General features: G+C 42.2%; 1 protein-coding gene across 1 annotated transcript in view; it reads right to left on the bottom strand.

Moving 5' to 3' along the window:
• The window catches only part of LOC148026253 (uncharacterized), a 107,021-nt gene that overhangs the window by 37,033 nt on the left and 44,075 nt on the right, over positions 1-25,913 (bottom strand). Inside the window, exons 2-3 of the mRNA XM_087692232.1 lie at positions 3,914-4,007; positions 2,094-3,599 (exon numbers count right to left, since the gene is read on the bottom strand). Coding sequence (XP_087548358.1) covers positions 2,094-3,580 — 1,487 coding nt within the window. The 5' untranslated portion in view covers positions 3,581-3,599; positions 3,914-4,007. The remainder of the gene's footprint in view (positions 1-2,093; positions 3,600-3,913; positions 4,008-25,913) is intronic.

The raw sequence follows: 25,913 nt of genomic DNA, 5'->3' as shown, positions 1-25,913 counted from the left end.
GACTCAGACTGAGTATTAGACCTCCTTTTATGAGTGGCCACATTAGGCACCTTCACATGGCCCGCCAAGTCACTAAACTCCCAATCCAAGACACCCACTAGGTCAGACCCCCCCATATACCTACACACTCATTGTGCCCTAGGCTATGGGCTCTCATGATGTGAATGTAGTTTCCCTAATGCCTCTCAGTTAGTAACAAGAGATGACCATGGCAGCTAACAACCAGAGACCATTAATCAAAAACGGGCTTGCCCCTTCAAGGAAAATATTCCTATCCAAGGCAATACAAAGTGACAAATGCCCTACCAACATCATGTCATAAACAAAGCAAAACCAATCTAGACATATTATGATCCACCAATACTTACTCTACCCTCGAGGTGGCTGAGCTAAAGGAGCACAACCAAGAGTGCAAAGGCAAAACTACTCAAAATAAATCTCCAATATCAGCTACAACATCCACACGCCCAAACTTGGCATACCAACATGCAAAGAATCATCAACCTTTTCTGAAGATCTAATGGTAAAATAGATCGTATGAATGACTTCAAAACAGGGAAGGACACTTGCTATAATGGCCTAGATCTGTTAGACATGCATAGAAACTAAGAATCTATATGCAATTCTGACTTTGGATCCTATCTTTACAAACCCCAGACTTTTGAACTTCAACCTCCACAGGTTATGGAAATTCAAACCTACGTGTAGCAGTCTCCAATGCAGCAATCTAGTGGTTTCCAGTGCCAAACTTTCAGCAAACGAATAGAAAATGGCCACTCAGTACCAGACACTACACCAGACCTCAAAACATTTCAATAGAGTTTCAATGTGAAGTTTCACTTCCAGCAGCATTTCCAATAGATGCTTAAAGTGCCTCTGCAGCACTTCCCTAGCATTCTCCAGGACTATTGTAATCGGGGACAACTACAATCTCTGTGGTGGAAAGAGTATGGCATGCCTGCCATGTGACCCTGCCTCATAATCTCTAAAGTATCTTTATGGTTTCCATAAACTTTGAGTAGGCCACTCTTAGCAACAAGAAAAAGTAAAGAATAAAAATCCAAAGAGAAAGAAAGACATAAGAAAAGAGGCGAAAAAGAGCAAAAGAGGCCCAAAAAGCAGAGTTAAAAGCCATAAAAAGCAGAAAGAAGAGAAAGCTAGAACCAAAGAGGAGCCACCAAAGATGATAAAGAGAAGAGCAAAGAAAAGGGATTTGAAAAAGTGGGAAAGAAGAAGGACACTGATAAGAAGCAAGGTGAATAAGAGAAGACTCCATCAGAAGAATAAGATGTGTACTAGAGAAAGCCATCATGGGGGAGTTAAAAAGGTTGAGGAAGAATGGCAAGCCAAAGAGAAGAAATATGAAGAGGAATATCTCCTAGCCATGCGAAACTTAGTAGAAGAGACACAGAGAAGATAAGAGACCACTTTTTCTGGCCCATCTGATAATTGTCCTTCAGAGGAGACCCACCTGATTATTTATTGGCTCAGATCTGATTTAAATTATCAGGGCTAAAAGCCACTTGATTAGTTTGCCAATGTTGTATTTTTGGGCAGTGTCACACTAGATTGAGACTAGTCCCCTATATTTTGTATTCAGCAGATTGGTCATCTTTGGTTCTTGGTCTCTGTCATGCACGCATGCATGTTAAACATGCCTAGTGCATATGATTGATGCTCTCATTAGGTACCATGGCCCTGGACCGTGGGCAGTGAGTTAAATAGACCAATTCATAATGAGTTTGTATCAATCTACTCCAATTCTCTGGCCACACCGACCTCTTGAAATATATGCTATAAACAAGGGACATCCTTGAGATTTTAGTGAGCCCTATGTAAACTATTCAAAATATTTTCCAAAGCGTGGTTTAAGTTGTTTTTCAAAAAAGGTTTATAGAACCATCAACCTGAGACTTGTATAGTGTTATTGGTCCTATACCTTTTTCACATTTTGCAATGCCAAACACTTTCATACATTTCAGGCATTGCAAATTTCAACCATTCTACAGCTAATCTAGCCATTCTAAAGCTAATCAGAAACAGAAAAGCAGCAAGAAGAAGTACGACAATCTGCAGAACAAACCAATGCTTACCAACATTCGAGATCTTCATCCATTACTTTTCCTGGCCACAAGGGAACATCCACCTGGTGGGCCTGGCCCAGCCTTACTTTGGAATTGTAGCTTGTTGCAACAGAATGAACCTTTCCAGAACTATCTATGAACCCATTTTCAGAGACCCTGAAAGAAGTTAAGCTGCCTGATCCAGAGGAGTTTTCTGTCAATTTCGACCCTATCTTTTTTTTCTGTTTTCTGCAGGAGCTGCAGTACCAATCATCTTCTCGATCAAAAAATTTAGAGCTCAGACGAGGAATACAGCAAGACAAATGAAAAACCTCTTGGCATTCATCACAAATAACAGTATTATTTGCATCTTCTGGTGAACCACAAACTTTGCATACTTTTGAGAGCAATCCATCACCAACATATCCAGGATGAGGAACAGAACTAGGTAGATTTTGAGACAGTAGATACTCCTCGGTTCTCAAAACACCATATTTTCTTAGGAGGGAGACACATTGTTGAAATTCAACAGCTGCTTCTTCCCTGCTGATATCCTCAACTACTGAGCTAGATTGCACTCCTGCACGTGCACTCCAATCTGTAGACTTCATCAGTGTTCCTGTGTCTTTTAATGTTTTAGCTTTGGTATCAACTCCAACTGCTTCTTTCCCTTTCTGTGTTTCTTTTCTCATCTGTAAGGAGCTACTTGATGACCTTTCCCCTACTCTAACTGGTAATTGAGAGTTGTCCTTGGCACCTGTCCTGCTGGCATGGGCTACTTTTCTCTGTTTGGCATTTTGTACCTCTGAGAATTCACATGGCCTCTTACCTAGACGTGTTGTGTCGGCTTTCTTCAAAGTTTCTTTACTGCAGTCAATTGTACTTGGATGTAAGCTGTTTCCTTGATCTTTTCCCTTTACTTCAAGCACACTTTGATGCAATGGAAGTGTGACAATATTTGATTCCACAGATGTATTCCGAATTCTCTCTTCAAAGGCCATCGGTTTATCTGTTTCTGCAGTACTAGGACAGCATATCTCACAGCCCAACACAGCATTATCATCTTCAAGTCTAGCACATGTACTTTGCAAATTACTGACACATGTTAGGAAATCTTGAGTAACCTTTCCTGCATGGCTGTCTGCTGAAAAAGATGGCATTGCTCCAGCAGCTTCAGGATTCAGTGCCGCAGTTCTTCCTCTTTCCATGCTCAATGCCTGCTCCTCAAAGACACTTTGAGCCTTCTCATCCCCACTCTCGCCCAGGGGGGAGAAAGGCAGATCAACATAAAGATCTAGATCTTCCCAGTGGAAGGAATTTTCAGTTCTGCTTGGATTAGAGTTTAAATCAACAAGGAGTCTGCCACCTAGATCTTCCCTATGGCCGGAATTTTCAGATCCATTCAGGTCAACTAGAAGTCTGCCACCTAGCCCAGATGATGTCAACGTGAAAAAGGTACAATCAAACTGCCTCCAGAGACATTCACGCCTTGTATTCCACTGTGAGTTTGCTAGCATGTCCTCTTACTTGGCATTCCTGATGGTACAGTGAAGAACTCAAACTTCTCATGAATAAGATGGAAGTTTACCATACTGAATCAAGGCAACATATTATTGACAAGTCGTGATGTACTTCAGAGGAATATTTTGTCACGTCATTATGAACAAAAGAGTTCTAATGACAAAACAAAAGAGTCAGATATGTTTAAATCAGCAAGCAGATATCCTCCACATAGCCATAAAACAAACAATCATATGCTGTTTCTTTCCAATTGGCTCGTTTCCTGGTTTTAAATCACAGCACTAAAAAGTGAGGCTATTTCTTCTAAAACAAAAGACTAAATTACATACCAGTTGGTAGGATTCTGGATCCTTTAGAACAAAAACCAACAATGGAGAAAACCAGCCACAAATGCCTTTTTCGCATCTCGATGAGAGATTCTAGCTGCACAAAATGATGAAAACACCTCAAAACAGAAATGTGTGCACACACACAACCCTTTTTTGGAATTCTTTACGCCACTAGTTTAACATAACTCCAAAAGGAAATACAAACCATCGACAAATTAATCCAGTAACAAGTCCTTTAAAAAATCTGCACGAACATAAGTCAGCTAAGAGAAACGCTGCAAGTGATTTGGATTTGTAGGAAGATTAACCAAAGTAACAATGTCAGCAATGCCTGCACGAAATTGAACAGTAGACACCCAATTGGCCCCAAAAAACGACAGCGCCCCTTGTGGTATTTCTTTTCCCATTGTTCCAAAAGCTTGTTTACAACCAAGGGAATGGCCAGATCCTCGGGAAGATGGAAGGCCTTGCCAGAGACTAAAGTAATTTGTCCTAAATGTAAAGAAATGGTATGGCAAACAAAGAAATGCAAACAGTGTAGGACAACACAAAGAAACAATTTGGAGAAGGCTGAATGCCAGTGAATGAATAATGAAAATGAAGATGATACAATCAGTGGGCCTCAAACCTCCATGTCTCTAGGACTGGGGCAAAGATGGCTGAAGTAGTGGGTGTCAGAGTGTGCCATACTCAGACAGATCCCAAAAATGCAGCAGCAGCAATGTCGATGAAGATCAAAGATAGCGGTAGCAGTGTCGGCAGGAAATCAGGCTGAAAACACAGCAGCTTACTGGGTGAATGATTACATGAGCAATTGTGTCACATCCAGCAACCAGGCAACCAGCAAGGCAGCCTCTTCACATGGAAAACACAAGTACAGCAGCTCTAGAAGACCTCTGAATCAGTAAATGCAGGTCTACTCTGACTAGCGATAGCTACAGGAGGTGGGGTAAAATCCAAATGATGGGCGGCCTGAAGCAATAGTAAACGCAAATCTGGACCAATGGAAAAAGTGCACATGTCGTGGGGACATGTATTTTTAATTGTTAGCTTTGGCATTAGTAAGTTGTGCATGTATGAGGTGCATATGTCAAGTGCAAGTCAATTAAGTCACGATGATAGCCTAAGTACCCTAAGCATGCAATGGGTGACATTGACAAAAGTTGTACAAAGTTATGTTGGACAGGTATACTTGTGGGTGCCTGGTGTCAATTTGGGCTTAGGACGTTAAATGGGCCTTTGAAAACACAAGTACAGCAGCTCTAGAAGACCTCTGAATCAGCAAATGCAGGTCTACTCTAACTAGCGATAGCTATAGGAGGTGGGGTGAAGCAATAGTAAATGCAAATCTGGACCAACAGAAAAAGTGCACATGTCATGGGGACATGTATTTTTAATTGTTAGCTTTGGCATTAGTAAGTTGTGCACGTATGAGGTGCACTTGTCAAGTGCAAGTCAATTAAGTCACGATGATAGCCTAAGTACCCTAAGTATGCAATGGGTGACATTGACAAAAGTTGTATGAAGTTTGTTGGAGCTCAGCTGGATGCAGTGCAGAAGTTGGAGGAGTGAGCGTGAGACTGTGACGGCTGAAGAGAGAGAACTGAGTGAAAGTACTATTTAATATGAGTATACCAACAATGTGTTGGTACACAAAGAATAAAATGTATTTATACTTCAGGGCACGTAAAGGGTGCATTCACATGTACAGCTAAATAATGTGCTTGTAGTATACAGGGAAGGTTAAACGGGCCTTTATCCCAACAACCTCCCACTTAAAGGTCCGAAGTGAACCTCTAACCAACTCCGACTAGTCGTATACAATGCTCGTGCTAAGCTTTGCTTAGACTTTGAGTGAGAACATTTGCAGGGTTGTCTTGTGTTTTGATCTTGGTCAATGTGATTTGACCATCTTCCAGAATCTATCTGATGAAGTGATATCGCACATCTATATGCTTTGTGGGTGAATGATACATGGCATTCTTAGCCAGATACACGGCACTCTAGCTATCACATCCCAAAACTGCAATACCCATAGACATGCCGAGATCCTGTGCAAGTCTGCTCAACCATATAGCTTCCTTAGAAGCTTCAGTAGCTCATATGTATTCAACTTCAGTGGTACTAAGCGCAACAATGTTCTGCAACCTGGAACACCAAGAAACAGCCCCACCAGCAATTGTGAAGACATACCTGCTGGTGGACCTACGAGTGTCCGAGTCACCTGCCATGTCTGCATCACAATAACCCTGCAAACTAAGTGCACCCTGCCCATAGCAAATATACTTCATTTGTGTACCCTTCAGGTATTGAAGAATAGAATTGACAACCTCCCAATGTGTTTTGCCAGGATTTGACATAAACCTGCTAACAACTCTCACTGCATGAGCAATATCTGGACGAGTAGCAACCATAGCATACATAAGAGAGCCACAAGCTGATGCATAAGGGACTCCCTTCATAGCATTTGCCTCCACGTCATCTTTTGGGCTATTAGCTTTACTAAGGTTAAGATAAGGAGGTACCCCAAAAGACTTAGCTTCAGCCATGTTAAATCTGTCCAATACCTTTTCAATGTACTTTCCTTGAGATAAAAACAAAAATTTCTACATTCTACCTCTACGAATCCTCATGTCCAAAATATGCTTTGCATTCCCTAAATCTTTCATGGAGAAAGCTTATTTCAGCTAATCTTTGAGAGCATCCAAGCTAGTCTTTCTTTCCCAGCTAGCAACATATCATCCACATACAAAACAAGTATGATGGGGCTGCCATCCGTATCCTTTTTCATGTACAAGCAATGATCTGCATGACTGCGTGAAAACTCATGAGATAGCATAAAAGTGTCAAACATTTTGTACCACTGCCGTGGTGCTTGCGTCAGCCCATACAATCTGCGTTTTAGTCTACACACCATCTACTCTTTTCCAAAAACTACAAAGCCCTCGAGCTGTTTCATGTAGATTTCCTCATCAATGTCACTATGCAAGAAAGTTGTTTTTACATCCATTTGATACAGCTCTAAATCCAATACAGCAATGAGAGCAAAAAGCACACGTAGAGTGGTCATCTTCACAACAGGTGAGAAGACTTCTTGGAAGTCAATCCCTTCTTTTTGTGCATACCCTTTGGCAACTAGTCTTGCCTTGTACTTGGGTTTCCCATCAACTGTATTTACTTTGTACACCCATTTGTTTTTGAGAGGCTTCCTTCCTTTGTGTTGGGGGTAAAAGCGCCTCCACCTAGCCGCCCGTGTATTACTACACTGACAGTACATGCCACTGCACACTGCAGGTGGCAGACGCCCGTCACAGTCACTTATTCTTTATTCTTTCACATTGTGGTTGTTGGAGTTCCCACTTTTCTTTTTTCTCTCTCACTGGGGCAAATTCGCCTTTAAGTGGGAGGTTGTTGGGGGCAAAGGCGCCTCCGCCTAGCCGCCCGTGTATTACTACACTGACAGTACCCGCCACTGCACACTTCAAGTGGCGGGCACCCGTCACAGTCACTTATTCTTTATTCTTTTAGTGACAATTTAAATAAAGAAAGGACCTTGTCAAGATTCCGACTGAGCAGAGTCCTGCAGACTTGCTCACGAAAAGCCTCACTACCAAGCTCTTTGCCTTCCTCAGGAGATTGATGGGCATTGGATGAGATGACGTCTTTTTCCTCACCCTGTTGTACATGTGTACATGTTGTACTGTCTTTTCTTTTTCTCTCACTGGGGCAGATTCGCCTTTAATTGTATTACTACACTGACAGTACCCGCCACTGCACACTGCAGGTGGCAGGCGCCCGTCACAGTTACTTATTCTTTATTCTTTTAGTGGCAGTTTGAATAAAGGAAGACCCGGCCACACATTGTGGTTGTTGGAGTTCCCACTTTTGAGTCTCTCTCTCTTGGCTCTTGCTCTCCATCCGCCATAGCTCTCACCGCCAAGCTTCTTCCTCCTGGGTTCTACTTCCCTTCCACTTTGGGCAACAACACAAGATCCCAAGTATCATTTGCATATAGAGATTTAATCTCTTCCTGCATAGCTAGCTCCCACTTACTGCTGAATTCGCAAGACTTGGCCTCTTTGTATGTAAGAGGCTCACCCTCATCTGTAAGTATCACATAATGCAAGGAGGGGTCTAACCTATGTGGTTGCCTTCTTACGCGTGTAGACATGTGTACCCAATGATCAACATTTTCAGAAATTGGATTTACATCTGGAGGTATATTATTTTCAACATTTATTAGCTGTTGTAAGCCATTTTCAGCATGCTATTCATGCTGTACAGCACCTTCATTTTCATTACCAGCACCTGCATTTTCATAATCAGCAAGTCTATCTTGTTGTCCATGACCACATTGTGCTCCTATTTGCTATCTATGATCATCTGGCTCAAAAATAACTGGCTGATCATCAGTTTCAGCTTGTGGTGCAGCACCACAAGGCTCATTTTCTGAAGTAATAGGTGGCTGCAAACTCTGAAATTTGACATTTTTCATATCTTCATTTGAGGCTAAAGTACCTTTCCGCAATTTTTCCTCATTAAACACAGCATTATTGCTGCGGATAATTTTCTTGGACTGAGGTAACCACACTTTGTAGTCAAACTCACCCTCATCACCATAGCCCATGAAGATGCCTTTGGTGGATTTTGAGTCTAGTTTGTTCCTCAGCTCATCTCTAACATGCACAAAAGCATCACAGCCAAATATGCGTAAATGGTCATATGAGGCCGATTTGCCAGACCAAACCTCCTTAGGGATGCCATTATTTAAGGATCTTTTTGGAGATCAGTTGCAAATGTGAACCGCGGTTTTGAGTGCCTCTCCCCAAAATTCATGAGGGAGATTAGCAGTGGACAGCATGCACCACACTCTTTCACATAAAGTACTATTATATCTTTCAACCACCCCATTTGAAGAAGGGCTGTAAGCTCCCTCTTAATTCCATGCAAGTCACAAAAGGACTTAAATTCAGTTGATGTGAACTCACCCCCATTATCAGTTCTCAAGCTTTTCAGCTTTCTACATGTCTAAGTGGTCACAAATGCATGAAAAGTTTTAAAAACAGCAAACACTTCACTTTTCTTTGTCAACAGGTAAACCCAAATCTTTTCGAAACAATCATCTATAAAGGAGACAAAATATGCAGCACCACCCAACAATTTCAGAAGCATACTACATACATCAGAACGCACTAACTTCAAGACATTGGACTTACGAGAGACACCAAAGTAAAAGGAATTTCTTATTTGCTTTCCAAACTGACACTCATTACAAAAGTCAAGTTTAGAGCCTTTTCCATCAACCCTCTTCAGAGAGGTAAGGACATCAAGTCCTTTCGGGCTCATATGGCCTAATCTCTTATGCCATAACTCCAAGTGACTGCAAATTTCAGCAACTACAAGAAACTTGCTATTCAAGGGTTTACAGTGCAAACAATACAAAGTGCCCTTCTTGGTTCCTTTTGCAATCAGCATGGAATCCTTTTTTACTTTCCACAAATCACTACCAAACAGTGTAGTGTAACAATACAAGTCAAGCTGACCAACAGATAGTACACTCTTTTTAATGCCAGGCACATATCTGACATCTTTCAACACAAGCTCTTGCCCATTGTCTAAAGACAAGTGTACAGTGCCAATCCCATCAGTGCTACAAGCATGGTTATTTTCAAGATACACCTTTCCATAACTGCCTGCATTGAACATAGCAAAGCACTCCAAGCAAGGAGTTACATGGAAAGAGGCACCACAGTCTACAATCCAAGTCTGAGTGACACCATCATCAACTGACAAAAGTGCATCAATCACATCAGCCTTGGTAATCTGCATATCTTGCATGTGGTATAGAAGGGCATTATAACCAACTGCATATAATACATCAACCTCTATATCTGAAAGCTCCTCTATAACCACACTAGAGGCCACATTGGCCTTTTTCTTGCCTTTGACTGACTCGGATGCATCTGTCTTATCCTGCTCCGTTTTCCTATCTCCTGCATTCTTCTCTCTCTTGTTCCTTCTTGTAATACCTGCAATCAGGTTTCTTGTGGCCCTTCCGACCACAGTGATAGCAAGTAATGTCACTCTTTTCCTTTCCTTTGCTCTTGCTCCTGTTTCTCTGTCCTGCATTTGCATTTTTCTTTTCAGCCTTGCCTCTTACATTATAAGCTTAGTTGCTGCCTTCTCCACTAGACATACGTCTAATTTCTTCATTCAAGATTGAACCCCTTGCCCCATCATACAAGAGATTGGGGTTATTGCTGAGAGAAACCACCAAGGTCTCCCAAGACTCGGGCAATGTCATGATCAAAAAGATCACCCTCAACTTATCATCAAAGTCCAAATTTGCATCCTTGAGCTCACTTAAAATGTCTGTAAATGCACTCAACTACTCAGTTGCAGGCTTTGACTCATCTAGTCACATATTCACCAACTTGCGCATTAAATGCACCTGATTAACAGGTGTGGTGATCTCATAGGTAGTTTTCAGCTTCTCCCATATTGCATAACCTGTATCTAAACCCTTAATGTCTGTCAAGATGTCATCAATGACACCCATCTTAATGTAAGCCACAGCCTTTTTGTTGACTCTGGCCCAATCTGCATCAAAAATTAGTACGGGTTTATCTTTCTGCAAAGCATCCTCACACTTCTTTAGACAAAATGCCTTGCATACAGTCTTTCCAAAGATCAAAGCCATGACTATCAAACCGTTTGATTTCCATCAAACTCTTGATGTCTGAACTGGAAGAAGTTGCGGCCATTTTATCACGAACACAAGAGTAAATGCCCCTGAAATGCAAAAGCACAAGCTGAACCAGCATACACACTGTTGTTCTTCCTCAACCAGAAATAAATATCTACAGTTTGTACATGAACCAACCACCACACGGGCAAAACATGTAGATATTTACCAAATTCTACACAAACCCCCAAAATTGCATAAATGTCAGTCAATCTGACCCAGCTAAGCAAAATTTTCTGAGAAAAGCCCCAAATTTTTGGGCTCGAATTCACACACAATTGACAACTATGCTTTCACATACGAACTCCCGTCAATGAAAGAGAATGAGAGACGTTCCGAAATTTCAGTCTTTTAAAAAAAATGATTTCTGAAAAAAAGAAACGGGAGAGGGGTCCGTTGACTCACCGTCCAGTTTTGTGACCTGTCAAGCACCACATGGCATGCCCATCTCATAATGGTTGCGCTAGCGCCTGGTCACTAGCGTGTCGCATCTGGTGTCTGCGAGCCCTGCAGGTCGCGACTACTAGTCGTGCTGGCGTCCTATTGTCTCATCGTCATCGCACTTCCCCAACCAGATGTGGCGCCTGCTGTTCGCCATACACCTACTGCCTCACACCTGCTACTGCCCGTGTCATGAGGATATATATTTTTGAAACCTCACTTAACATGTGGATTCATTTTTAATCCTTCTTTGGAAATACACCGAAGTAATGCCGAATAAGCACGGGCATCATCCGAATCCCATGTAAGGACTACCTCCTCATGGTTGTCTTCATCAAAATCAAATGAAACAAGAGAAGGTTGTTGAGGACGTGCCATAGCTCCACCAACCACGTACCATAACTGCTTCTCGATAAACCAAGCCTTCATCACCGCACTCCACGTGTAATAATCAAGTCCATGGAGCTTGCCATCAGTGGATGTGCATGGAGGAGCCATCTGGAGAAGAGTTAGAAAAGAAGTAGAAAAAAGAAGGGATCGGCAGATAGGGAACATAGCCAAACCACGAGCATAGACTGCAAAAAAAAAGAGTACACATACAGTATATAACCCAAAATTTGATCAAAATAAGATAAAAGTTACTGTAAGAAGTCAAAAAAACAATCAAAAACTCAAAAACGGCCTGATAATGCAAGCGCCCAGCCAAGAGGAGATGCAAAGGCACCAAAACACAGGCTGAAACACATGCGCAGGCTGTACAGATGCTGATGTCAGTAAAAAAACGCAGGTAGAACAAGTCGCCTGGTTGGAGCAGCAAGCAATGGAAGCATAAACATGTGCTGAAATAAACTGCTGAACACAAGACAAAAGAAAGGAAAGAGATAACACAATACGGATGAGAACTCAGATGTATGCTCGAGAAATGGAATCCATATACCAAGACATGAGACAGTATAGATACAATGTGAGTCACCGGTTGTGGAGGCACTAGCACCTGCTCCCTCTCCCAAGAAAATGTCAAGTGATGAATAAGATGGTGGAGGAGGGAGCCAGACAATATATAGGACAAATAAATGCCTAATATATGACTGGTCGGCCAGCATTAAATGTTGGCTAACTGACTGGCTGCAAATAATGTCAATCCACAATAAACAATGGCAAATAAAATGCCTCAAATGTCTCTGTGCCCAGCCTGCTGAACCACAAGTCCAGACTCAACCATGAGCTGACTAATCTGCTAACACAGGGGGGGCACAAGAAATTGCAACATGCCAAGAGAGCAAATCCTATCTAGGGAGAATATCTGCTAACTCAATCAAGTCGAGCTCCCAATGAAGAAGTCCTTTCAAGTAGACTACATGACTCTACACTCCCAATGAAGCATCAAAGATGAATGCATTCCTCATGGTCCATATATGCCAACAACCCAAGAAGCATAAGAAGTGACAAAGCACTTTCATATCAATCTGCACAGGGATCCATTAACTTGGGATGTCCAAAGACCCAGTCTTTAGGAAGCATCAATAGCCCAACCACTTGGAACCAAATGGCCGATAGTAGTGGCCAAACCTTCCACGCCACCAGGCAAGTAAGGAACCGATGGTAGGGGGTTTCTACAGATGTCTGACAAAAGTAGTAACCATTGAAAATCCCCCACTTAGAGAGTGCAAAGGCAAGAGGAAGCGCACCAATCAACATTCACCAAATGAAGACCTTGGATCAAAAAGGCGTTTTGAAAAGCCAACCTATCATTGCCACGAATTTCCACCATGCTTGACCTTTTTGAAGACCCCAAGTGGTGTTTCCATTCTAGACAAGCGAGTCCATGTCGCATATAAGCAAATGGTCTATCTGATTGTGGCTAAAGCATGGCCCAAATGCACCCAACCATTAATCATCCAACCTTGCAAAGGGACCTCTTGGTCCAAAGAGGGAAGAGGTTGCATGGCCTATTAAGAGGTCAAGATGGCGTTTCACAAATTGTGATAACCTCAGGAAACACAAAACTAGCATCAAGCTGATCTGAAGGACACAACAGCCCCACTAGCAAGGAGAAAAACATTAGCAACAATGACCAGTCTTAGGCGCACCATCCTATTCAACATCGGCCTCTATTCCTATTTGCCTTGCCAGGTGAGAAGCTTTGAAACAGCCAGCACTTCCACTCTCAAGGCATTTGCCATCTCCCTATCCAGAGGTGGGTGCTAAGAAGATTTAACGAGAATCAACCTCCAAGAGTGGACCAAATGATTCAACAACATGGTTCACATACTTAATAACTTGAGTCTCAAGGAAAATCTAGCAATCAAAGACCAGGGTTGCCTGTGTTAGCAGAGTATGTCAGCTCATGTGTGAGTCTAAGTTGCAGAGGCTTCGGCACATTATTTAGGCTATTTAGGCATTTTTTATTGTGTCATTTTATGGTCATTTTGGGCATTTATTGCTGGCCAAAAAAAAATATTTTATGGCATTATTCATGGGTAGATATGCAAGTGTGGGAATCTTGGGATTTGTGTGCACAGATATTGCTTGATCACCCACTGTCTTGGGTATCCATGGTTCTACTTGGTGGTTCTTTGTTCTACGGACTGTGATGAGTCATTTATCATTGTATCATTGTATTGTATCAGATCACCCATGATCTGAGAGAGGGTGTTAGCAGAGTATGTCAGCTCATGTGTGAGTCTGGGATGTAGAGGCTTGGGCACATTATTTAGGCTATTTAGGCATTTTTTATTGTGTCATTTTATGGTCATATTGGGCATTTATTGCTGGCCAACCAGCATTAAATGTTGGCCGATCAAACATATTTTCTATCATTATTCATGCCTATATATTCTAGGCTCCTCCTTCTCAGTCAATCAGTTCACCACCTGGAGATTTCGTGGAGAGAGGAGCCGATGCTAGTGCCCACGCACCCAATGACTCACTATTGTATGCGATAGTCTCATGTCTGATATATGGATTCCATTTCCCGAGCATACATCTGAGTTCTCATCTGTATTGTGTTCTTTCTTTTCTTTTCTCTTTTGTCTTGTGTTTCAGCAGTTTATTACAATATATGTTTATGCTTTCATTGTTGCTCCACTTCTGACAGCCTGCCCTTGCACAAAGCCTAGAATAGTGACCAACAAAGAGCAATCATATGTATCTCCAAGTCTAGAACAGCCCCACTGCCCATTCTTTTGGGAGTGCAAACATGGTGCCAAAAGATCTAGGAGATACCCATCCATATAGAATCTTTTTTCCAAAGCAAAAACTAGATAGGTTGAGTAATTCGCCGTAAATGAGACTTCAGCCAAGGGAGCAAGGGAAAGTAATATGAAACCATCACTATCATGATTGTCTACGTTATTTTTAATCTTATGTGGAAAGGCCAAGCTTGTGATTTCCAATACACAAACCTATCCATAATGCCCGAAGAGATCTAATCCATTAGCACTTTAGGCAAAAAATGCATCCTCAAAAGGATAGCCCAAATGCCTGAAAACGTAGCCTTTAAGCACCACCTCACCTTGCCAGGCAGCCCACGGCCTGAAGATCACTCTCAGTATAATTGATAAGGGCCAATTTACATGCATTAAAGTCCCAAGGCAAGGGCAAATAAGTCCCATAAGGCCATCGTTGTTCATATATTATCTAGATCAACCTTGAGAAACATGAAATGTCATCCACCAAAGCTTTCCCCACCTACTATTCCCGTGAAGGGAGAAAGAAGAAAAATATATTTGTTAGCAATCATGTTTGTCACGCTTTGTCATCTCCAGCTTGTGAGCCTCCAAACGAGGACTTTTGGAGCTCTCGCATATCTATCATGTGTTTTGATGGTGGAGGCTACTCACTCTAGAGTGGCTGTCTGAGTGCATTTCTATGCATTTCTTTTGTTTGTCAAGTTTCAGTGTGCTTTCCATGGGTAGTTTGTGCATTTCCCATGCTGTCCACATCTGCCGACATTGTCCTTGCTAGTCAAGATTTTTTGGTAGCCATCTGGCATCTTTCAAGTAGTTACTGTACCATGACCAGCATTAAATGCTGATCAATCAGCATTTATGCATTTTCAGCTACAAATCGACCAGTTTAGGGATTTTGTGGCTATTTATAGCTGTCATTTACTTGGCAGTCATTCATCTCAATCAATCTTCTTCCTCTCCACCACGTGCACACTCCGACACTTTGTCTCCTCTGTGCTTGGTGCTGCCATCGTCATCAGCCTAATCCGGTGCCCTCACTAATGCTATGGGCCGCGTACAGGGACTGATCAGTCTCCTTTCGCCTTCCCATTTGTATCAGCATTCTTTCTCATTCGATACAGATTCCATTCTTCTTTTCTTGTAGTCTCTCTCTATTCCTTTGTTTCCGCGTTTCCGTTCCTTTCCGTTGCGCACTCTCACATGGTATCAGAGGCTAGAGCATGGTATCATTATCTGAGAGAGAGAGAGAGAGAGAGAGAGAGAGAGAGAGAGAGATTCTGTGATTCAAGCAAAAGAAGGCCATCCACATCTGCGTTTGCTGAAAACACAAGCTTCCATTGTATTCGCAACATCATCTTGTGGCCACAGGCAATTGCTTCTGGTGGAATACAATATCATCAAGAGCCCAGGCGACATCAACCAAGTGTAGGCGACTGCTTCCAAGTGTTAGGCAATATATCTCCATCAGTGTTTTGTTCAAAAGCAACCTTCTAGTTGGTGGCAACAATTTCCTGGCCAGGCAACAATCATTCTCCAATCAAACACAATCTTGGTGAAGCAAGCAACAACATCCTAATCAGCATTTTGTGTTTTTTGCATCGTGTGTACCAACAACAGCTTTTTATCCTCAACTTGACCTTCTACATTGAGATCTTAGCATCCAATAGCGGATTTCCTCTTGTTTCGAAGATGTCTACCACCAAAACGCTAATTTCTTGTGGATGTCTTGCAAAATTTTGAAGATGCCTTTTCACCAATTTTGTGGCTTTGACGAGGAGCTTTCTCGGCACTCCTTCTAAAAACGGCAAGATTATCAAGCGGATCGTGAAGAACCGAGGTCACCTAGCCCGTTTGTTCGAGAATCCTCTCCTCCCCATTCTCTACATGTCTCACAAAAGACCCATCAGAAGCTTCTATGGGAGGAGCTTGCCCCGCATGTTTTGGAGCATGACAAGCACGCCAAAGAGGTTGCCAGTGGATCCACCTCCACCAAAGCTTTTGTTGTAGGTTCAGGTGGGGGGAAGAAGAAGAAAGGGAAGTCCAAGGCTAAATGGTAGGAGAGTTCTTCAAGCTCTAACTCTGATTCGGAGAAGCCTAAATGCCCATACTGTGGAAAGGGGACACATCCAGAGGAGAAATGTTAAAAGAAGTAACCTCACCTTCGTTCAGGAGCGAAGGATGGAGCTAACACAACCGAGCCTTCTACCTCTACTCCAGCAATTACCCGTGAGTCCATGTTCCTTCATATTGTTGAGTTGAAGGAGTTTTCTTCAATGGTTGCCTCATCTTCAGAGAGGCCTTGGCTGGTTGATAGTGAAGCTTCTAGTCATATGACTCTACGAAGTGATTTGTTGCAGGATCTATGTCCTTCTGAGGGTTCAATCACTATTGGTAACATTGTATCGGTTCTTATTTGTGGTATTGGTAATTTGCCTTTGTTTCCCGACCGTGTTTCAAGCTTCCTTTCACATGCCCTTTATGTTCTGGACTTGGGCTTTCCACTCCCCTCAGTTTATGGCCTTACTAGGCTTGGTACCCGAGTTGTCTTCACTGAGTAAGCCATTTGTATTAAGAATTCTTCTGCAAGGGTTGTTATCGCAACAAGTTGGTAGAAGCGTTGTCGAAGCGTTTGGGGTCAAAAGTCTACCACGGGGGTAAGAGACAATAGGATGAAGGGAGATTAAGGGAGAGCAATTGATGAAAGAGAAGGGATTCGAAGAAATAGAAGATGTAGAAGAATACTCATAGAGGTAAAGCCTGTCAATTTATTTCTGCATCCCGAGAAGATAAATCCCTTGTAGACCAAAAACGTGCATCAAACAGTAGCTTCTTCTCTGCTGCCCAAACCAGCAATCTGATACTTCCTCGTTGGCTCCAAAAGGGAGGTAAAATACCAGGACACCTGATCAAAATTCTCCCAAATCACTCCTTCTCCTAGTTCGGAGTATTGTTTGCTGCATGTAAATTGCAATCGCGTGTTGCGGGATTTCGCTAATCCTTCGTTTTGTATAAAATTTCCCAAAAATGACTAAAAGCAACTTGCTTTTTTTTTACATGTCATCCTATTCGAGAAGTTGTCTACAGCTTTTGGATATTTACAAGAAATAATATCCAAAATATAAAAATAGGCTAAACTTGTTCAAAAATCTAGTATTTTTAAACTATCCACACTACGGACACTGACGCTAATGACTAATGTGACATTGACTCTCTAGATCAATAAGAAAGCCGAATGACGATGCACTCTAGAGTTTTTCACACTGTGTCCGAGCAACGGCATGACATCCACCCCCTCTTAACCTGCACATCCTCCGGCATGTGCCAAAGTCTTATCGATCTACATATCAGAAGAAGTATCCTCTGCCATGTCAATGTCTTCATCTTCTACCTCTCCTTCTTCCATATTCTCATATTCATGCTCAGTATCCAACTCCTTCAACTCATATGCTGAAGACTCCCTACCTTTAAAGAGCTTGATATGTTTTCCAGCCTGGAATCCTTAGAGTTGTCCTATCCATCTCATTTAATGCATACCTAGCATTATTAAAAACAAACCTTACCACATATGGACCAAACCACCACTTTGCCATCTTCCGACTAGTACTATGCTGATTTTCCAAGCTGTTGTCATAAACTAGCACCCAGTCCCCTTCCTGTATAGCTTGTGGTCAAAGTCCGTGTCACTTGTCAAACCTCTTCTTGTTCTTGATCCTTGCAATCTTCAGCTTTTTCATGGCTGTCTCAATGTCTTCATGTCTTCTTTCTAACTGTCTAATGTGTAGGACCAGCAACTCTTCTCTATTCAAACCCTCTTCCCATGGTAGAATACTCCAACCAATTGTCCTTTATCTGCAACCACTTTACCAACACAACCATACCTACAAAAGATTTCTTTCAATAAGAGCCTGCAAACTGCTTGAGTAGTCTTTGTACTAAGAGCTTCAACCTTCCACTTGATTTGTCAAGCCTTCTCGTACAAGCACAAGATATCTCATATTCCATAAACCTATAGACATGGTAACCAAATCAACTACCCATTTATAATGCATAGACAATGGATAGGTCAGTTGCAAACCATCTCTATGCTTTACCATGGAATACATCTAACAATCACTGTATGATTCCACATAATGCTCCACATCTTTATACATGTTCTATCACCGATACTTCTCTTTGATCTTAGCAAATGTGCCCCAAACTCCTCTATGTCCAGCCCATAAACTTTCATGAAACTCTTGCATCACCTGTTGTTGAGAAGCCCTATCACCCAATACACGTACTGGAGCTCCTCTCTTTTTCTTTGCATGCTTCCATAAATATTAGTCTTTCAAAAAAAACCCATAATCTTTTCTTTTAATCCTTTTGAACTACTCAGTCTTCTTTGTCATGAGGCTGAGATATTGGCCTTCTTTAGCCAATCATCTTTATACAACTCTTCCAAAAATTGTCTTTTCACTGAAGCATAACACTGATAATGCTTTCTCTCTACTGCCCATCTCTTCTTCATGACTGTAAGTTCTTTTCTTATTGCTAAAATCCATGTTACAACAGTTGTACCTGCTGTATTTGTTGTTATGACAGCTATACCTGCATTAATGACAATTGTACTTGCTGTTTTCAGATCTGTACCTATAGTAACAGCAGATGCATACTCATTTCTGTAGCCCATGTTGCAGCCCATATTGCGACCCATAACATTCATGCTCAACTTTTTCTGCCCTGTTTTCAGCATTATTTGCTGCAGAAATTTCAGCCACTGTACCAGCCCTAAAATACCTTCATTTGCAGCCATCAAACCATATGTCTTCAGCTCTTTTTCAACCCATCCTACATATTTCTTTTCAGCCTTGCACATGGCTAAAATATTCTTAAAATTGCCAAGACTACATGTTGTCCCTTCGTGCAATCCAAACACAAGCACAGTTTTTCCCCTTTCTTGAAGGCATAATTATCTTCCTAGAGGTACTACCATAGCCTCTACTTACAGCAGTGCTATCTAAAAACCCTTAAACTCTCGTGCATTAGATGGCATGGGATTATCATGTACCCAACCCGATTGCCGAGATGATTCACACAAATAATGAGAGAACTATACTGCCTTTGTATTGTCTTTACTCCGAACCCGAGCATATGAAGAACTATCATCCAAGGCTTTTGTTTCCAGTCTTGATTCCAAAATATAGGGCTGCCCAAAATCACTGGATAACTACATGAATCCTACACAAAAAAATGATATTCATCCCTAACATCTCCAATAGTCACAGGTACATTTGGACAAGCCGCATAAAGATCCCCTGATGAATTGTTTGCTGCCCGCATAAGCCATCCCGGATCTACATCAATCGGCCAACCTCCATTCTCATACAAGCTGCATACCATAACATTGATTTCGGAACCATGATCCAAGAGAGCTATGCAAGGCGTCTCTCTTTCTCCCACTTTAACAATTGTCTCTGTTATAGCATGACCCCAAAGCATTCGTGAATAATGATTGCTTGGAATAAAATGAGCATCTTCTTCTTCATGTACTTGTTGATGGACATCCCCATTATACATAGTCTTCTCTCTATGCTTACAGCTGCCCATAAGACCAATTTCAACCACAAGCTTACTATCTACACTCCCATTTAACCCATTTTCAACATCAACCTGCTCCAAATCAGCATTACATGCATCATCATATTCCCTCTCAAGTTGTTTCTCTATGTCTTTGTCAACCCGCATCAATGCTTGCAAAACTTCACCATCAAACTGTCTTTTTCGTTTCAACATATCCATGATTGTATCATGAAATTCACACTTCATGATTCCAAGAACTTCGCCAAGTGTGAATTCCACTCTATTGCCAAGTATGCGATCTTCTAATACCTTTTTAAGGTTTGTGGGAGTCTCAAGATCCAATTGTAACTTGTAGCCGGGGCTGCTTGCCCCTTTTCTTCCCTTCTTGTTTCTTCACTTGAGATGCATCCTCCATAACATACTCAGGTATGGCTTTTTCAACCTCTCCATTCTACTTCGTGTTATGCCTTTAGATGGGCCTAAAGAGGAAAGACAAGCAGTTCCTCATCTCTTCTTCTCTTTTCTTCCACAAGAGCTTCTTGATTATGAACCTCAACCAAATAAGCATAGGCTGAAAATGACTCCACTAGTGTACTCCATCCTGTTCTCCCTCGTATACTTTAACTTGCATCAGTCAATTCAGACTTTGCTCTTTTGCCTTTTTCCATGCAATCTAATGTCTGATCCAAACGCGAGATTTTGCTTCAGCCATGCTTCTTTTATGAGCTTCTTTGGTCCTTTCAATTCTCAACCCGTATGTGGCTATATATATGGCAATAAATGCTGTCCTTGCTATTGAGAAACCCTTCACCCACAGTTTGCATTTTTGCATTTCTGTGTTTTGCGTTTAGGGTTTGCAGCCCCAAAAAGAGGCACCATCCTAGACTGACTGTGTCTATTTATAGGCCACTCTCTCATTCATTCCTCACGGCTGATTCATACAGTCCGTCACCTCTTCTCTTCAACCTCTCCACTGCCCTCACATCCCTTCAAGAGGACATTGTGATTCGTGGTTTATGGTTGTCTTCATCATCTTCCTTGTGCTACGGCACCCTTGTTCCCTTGTATCACATTCACTCCATGATTCAAAACTTCATCATTCTATTCATCAGAGTTTCTTCTCTCTTCTTTTCTCTTCTCTTCTCCATATTTGCCGAGTTCACTCTGTGTTCCTCTCCGCAAACCCTACTGTCTCGCTGGTACGTCATCTTTTGACATGGTATCAGAGCTAGATCTACTCAAACAACGGCAAAGATCCTCCACTCCAGCGAAGGCAAAGACCGGTGGCGGATTCGACATCCACTTCTCTTCTTCTTCCGCTGCATCAAAATCTCGTTTTTGCAGGTTTTAAGTGTTTTCAACTCGCTGCCCACATCCCTTTCATGGAGGACATCGCAATCTCAACTATCCCTTACTATCATCTACAGTTTGGCATCTATTTCCAACCTTCCACCCGTAGTTTGTAGCCGTTTACAGCAAAGCAATTGTTGCTGATCACTCTCCATTCAAAAAACAATCTCGTTTTTGCAGATTTCAGGTATTTCAGCTTGCTGCCCACACCCTGGACGCGGAGGAAATCGTAGTCCAAGCTAACCATTGCTGTCTACAACAATCTGGCGCATGTTTCGAGCCTATCCCACACTATTTGGAGCTGATTTCAGCATATTGACTACTGCTATTGGTTTTTCTTGCGTTTTTAGTCTTTCTCTCTCCTGCAGCCTACGCTTTTAGTCTTTCTCTCTTCTCACCTGTATTTTTCTCTCTCCTCTACTGATTGCAAACTCTTACTGCTGGTCGCATCCTCCTCCCACTGGCAGCTCACTTCCAACCCTTCCACTGCCCTCCCTCCCTTTGAGGCAAACATTACAGTTTGTGCTTCACACTGCCCTCACACCCCTTGAGGTGGACATTGCGGTTCATGGTTCATGGTGGCTGACCTCTTCCTTCTTCAGCAAGGCACACTGGTATCCATGGCTTCTTTATCAACAAATGACCAGACTACTGGGTGCTCCTACTGTGGCATCACCGGACATACCACCGATGCTTGCCGACTCTTCGAAGTATATGCATCTTCCACCAGGCACTCCTTATGCCACCTCTCCTTTCTGGGCCACAGAGATCATTCTGCATCGGCTATCAAGGTACTATGCTCAAGGCAATAAGATGGATCCAATGTGCACTAAGTCCTTTCGAGCACATGGAGGATCAATTGGCACTATGATCTCTTGGAGATCGTCACAATGCTAACAGCAATCTTCTCCCACTTATTTTCAAGTACAGTGGCTTCCACAACCTACATATCTGCAGTCCGCTCCATCGAGAGACAGTGATTGTTTAATAGTGTCTCCTCATCAGTGCGCTCCTTCGAGAGAGTGGCTGCTCAACTCCTTTCTCTTTTTCGGCTACCAAGTCTGCTCCATTGAGAGACAGCGACTGCTGCCCATCATTTTGAGCCCCACCCTTCCCCACCCTCGACTACTCAGGTTCAAGAGGCTATCTCTAGGAGCTCTTCGGCACCCCAGATATCTTCTTCAACACGACTGGCGGCACTTCTTTCGCCATCAAACATTTTGGAGTCCGTAATCCATGAGTTTTTGGATTCTCTATCTACTTCAAAGAGAGATGTTATTTCTTTGCTCTCAGAGGGAGCATCTACTTTTTCTTCGACTTCAAGCGAGGCCCCTCCACCTCCCACCTCAAAGGGGAAACCTACTCCACATGAAAGTTCTTCACCCATCCTCTACTTTCTTGGGGTGGCTGTCTTCGACCACTCATCTCTTCTACTAATACACACGATCTTCAAGTACTACCTAGATCGAGACCTCAAAGATTCAGCCGCGACTTGGTGATGAGACCTTCGTATTCCTTCCAGCATGGATGCACGGAGCTAGTGGCTTCTCTCCCGAGGTTGAGTTTCAGGTTCTCCAATTCGCTCTGCCTACTATTCTTTACTACAGGTTCCCTTTCTGCTGGAAATCTTGGATCTTAGGGATCCTCTACATCTTCTTTCTCCTCTTTTCTTCTTGCCTTGGTCACTTGGCCAGCATGGAGCCAACTCCCGAGATAGAGTATAAGCATATCCTTATGGTTCTCAACACCACACAAAGTCCAACATTCCTCCTTTGCATTGTATGTTTTCATCATCTTTGTACTAGGACGCTTGGGCAAGTGAACAATTTTCCCACGAGGGACATTGTCCAAGTGGCACCTACTGCATAAGTATTCTTCAGCATATAGCATTCCATCTCCACCTCACTCTTCTCTTGTTCCCCTCTTTGGACCTAAGAGGGAGTGTTAAGAAACCCTTCACTTGCAGTTTACGTTTTTGCATTTCTATGTTTTGCATTTAGAATTTGCAGCCCTAAAAAGGGGCACCATCCTAGACTGACTATGCCTATTTATAGACCACTCTCTAATTCATTCCTCATGGCTGATTCATTCAGTTTGTCACCTCTTCTCTCCAGCCTCTCCACTACCCTCACACCCCTTCAGGGGGACATTGCACTTTGTGGCTTGTGGTTGTCTTCATCATCTTCCTTCTGCCACGGCACCCTTGTTCCCTTGTATCACATTCACTCCATGATTCAGAACTTGATCATTCCATTCATCAGAGTTTCTTTTCTCTTCTCTTCTCTTCTCCATGTTTACCAAGTTCACTTCGTGTTCCTCCCCGCAAACCCTACTGTCTCGCTAGTACATCATCTTTTGACACTTGCTGCCATCTCTTTCAACCTCTTCTATCTGCCACCATTGCTAAAATTTGGCTCTATTGGAAGACCAGTTTCTGTTGCATTTATTTTGTCACCTTTCCAAAAGACTAATCTTTTCGCTTCTGCTTCACGATAGGCTGTACAATCTCGCTTTTCATGCCGTAAACTGTCACACCAAATGCATCTTCTCTTATATCCTTCTTTGTACAGTCTTTGGTGGGCGACCCTTCTTTTCTACCTTAACATCCAACTTTTCGACCTTTGCATAGATTTCTGTCAAATTCAACCTCAAATCACGTATGCCTTTGATTAATTCATCCACAACATCACCTTTAAGAGCTGGACCAACAGGTATAGCCGGTTGTTCTGCCATAGGCACAGGCATCTTGGCTGCAATTTCAGCCCCCTTCTGAGCACTAGCAGGTGTGGTGTCTGTACCCCATCTTAATTTCATCTACTCTCTCTTTATCAACATATGCACTACCTCAGTTACATTAGCCCAATCTGATTTCAGCCTCGTTTCAAAAGAGGCATCTTCTAAACGATCAGTCTGCTTCACCTGCAAGACAGGATCTGCAGCCTTCAGAAACAAATCAATTTTTTGACTCTCCAATGATTGCTGCTCATCGGCATCTAACTGCGCATACCAACTTTCAAATTTATGGAGCAAAGCTATAGTAGCCAACCCTTTATTGGGCTTTTCAATCCAATCTATAAATGTCCTTTTATTTACCAATCTTGCATCTTCCAAGAAAAACTCCTCTAAAAGCTTTCTTAAAAGCTGTCCAATTAGCATCTCTTCATGTAACTCATCAATCCGACCATACAATGCATGTATGGCCAAACGGAAGAAATACCAACTCCATGAATACTGCAGTACCCCATGAAAAAACATATTTTCTTTATACAACCAAATGAAGACCAAAACATTTTAACTCTTAAACTGCTTCACTACCTACAATGCATACACAACTAAGGAATCGATTCTTTATGGTTCCTCTCGAGTTTACATCTGCTATTGTTGTTGTTGCTGCAACAAAGCAATCATCTGTTGTAAAGCATCACCACCACTTTAACCTGCAAAATCACCCATCTTTACACACCCGCTGCCAACTTTCAAGTTGGATTCACCACTGTCAAAGCGTTTGGGGTCAAAAATCTACTACAGGGATAAGAGATAGCAAGGTGAAGGGAGATTCAGGAAGAGCAATTGATAAAGAAGAAGGGGTTCGAAGAAATAAAATATGTAAAAGAATACACATAGAGGTGAAGCCCGTAAATTTATTTTTGCATCCTAAGAAGATAAATCCCTTGTAGATTAAAAACGTGCATCAAACAGTAGCTTCTTCATTCTTCTTTTTGCATAAAATCCCCCAAAAAGCCACTTGCTTTTTTTTACATGTCATCCTATTCTAGAAGTTATCTCCATAACTTTTGGATATTTACAAGAATATCCAAAATATCAAAAATAGACTAAATTTTTCCAAAAGTCTAGTCTTTTTGAACCATCCACACTACAGACACTGACACTAATGACTAATATGGCATTGACTCTCTAGATCAATAAGAAAGCCGAATGACGATGCACGCTAGAGTTTTTCACACAGTCCGCCTAGCGGCACGACAACATGAGCTTTACTAGCTCCATTCTCCTTCTCTTATGCAGAGTCCTCCAAGGCAGTTGTCTTTTGCTACACCTATTCCCGCCTATGCATCACCTATTCCACAAGTTCCTTTCCATCCCCCGCCCTCTCCTCAAGTGGTTCCCTCAAACCCACCATCCCTTTTAGAGGGGGACGACCTCGATGATGTGTCTATGGATTCCCTAGCCCCTAGTATTTCAAAGGGGGTTTCCCAAGATCATGAGGAGCTTCTTCACTGACAATCTACATCAATGCATTTCATTGACATTGGCATTCCTCTTGCCACCCCAGGATCCGTTTCTTCCTCGGCCTTCCACCACATCCAAGATCTGAGAGGGGATGTTAGCAATCATGTTTGTCATGCTTTGTCATCTCTTGCTTGTGAGCCTTAGTCTAAGTCAAACGAGGACTTTTGGAGCTCTAGCATGTCTATCATGTGTTTTGATAGGAGAGCGTACTCACTCTAGAGTGGCTGTCTAAGTGCATTTCTATGCATTTCATTTGTTTGTCAGGTTCCAGTGTGTTTTCCATGGGCAGTTTCTTTATTTTCCATGCTATCTACACTTGTCAGATATTGTCCTTGCCAATCAAGATTTTTTTATGGCCATCTCACATTTTTCAAGCATTTATTGTGCCATGACCAGCATTAAATGCTGATCGCTAGGATTATGGCATTCTCAACCACTGATCAGCTAGTTTAGGAATTTTGTG

The sequence above is a fragment of the Lygodium microphyllum genome, chromosome 14 (genome assembly GCF_053477565.2).
Source record: "Lygodium microphyllum isolate KBCC chromosome 14, Lygodium_microphyllum_v1.1.10, whole genome shotgun sequence".
Taxonomy (NCBI): domain Eukaryota; kingdom Viridiplantae; phylum Streptophyta; class Polypodiopsida; order Schizaeales; family Lygodiaceae; genus Lygodium; species Lygodium microphyllum.
The sequence above is the reverse complement of the archived record's forward strand: the minus strand, read 5'-3'. Positions and strand labels throughout refer to the sequence as shown.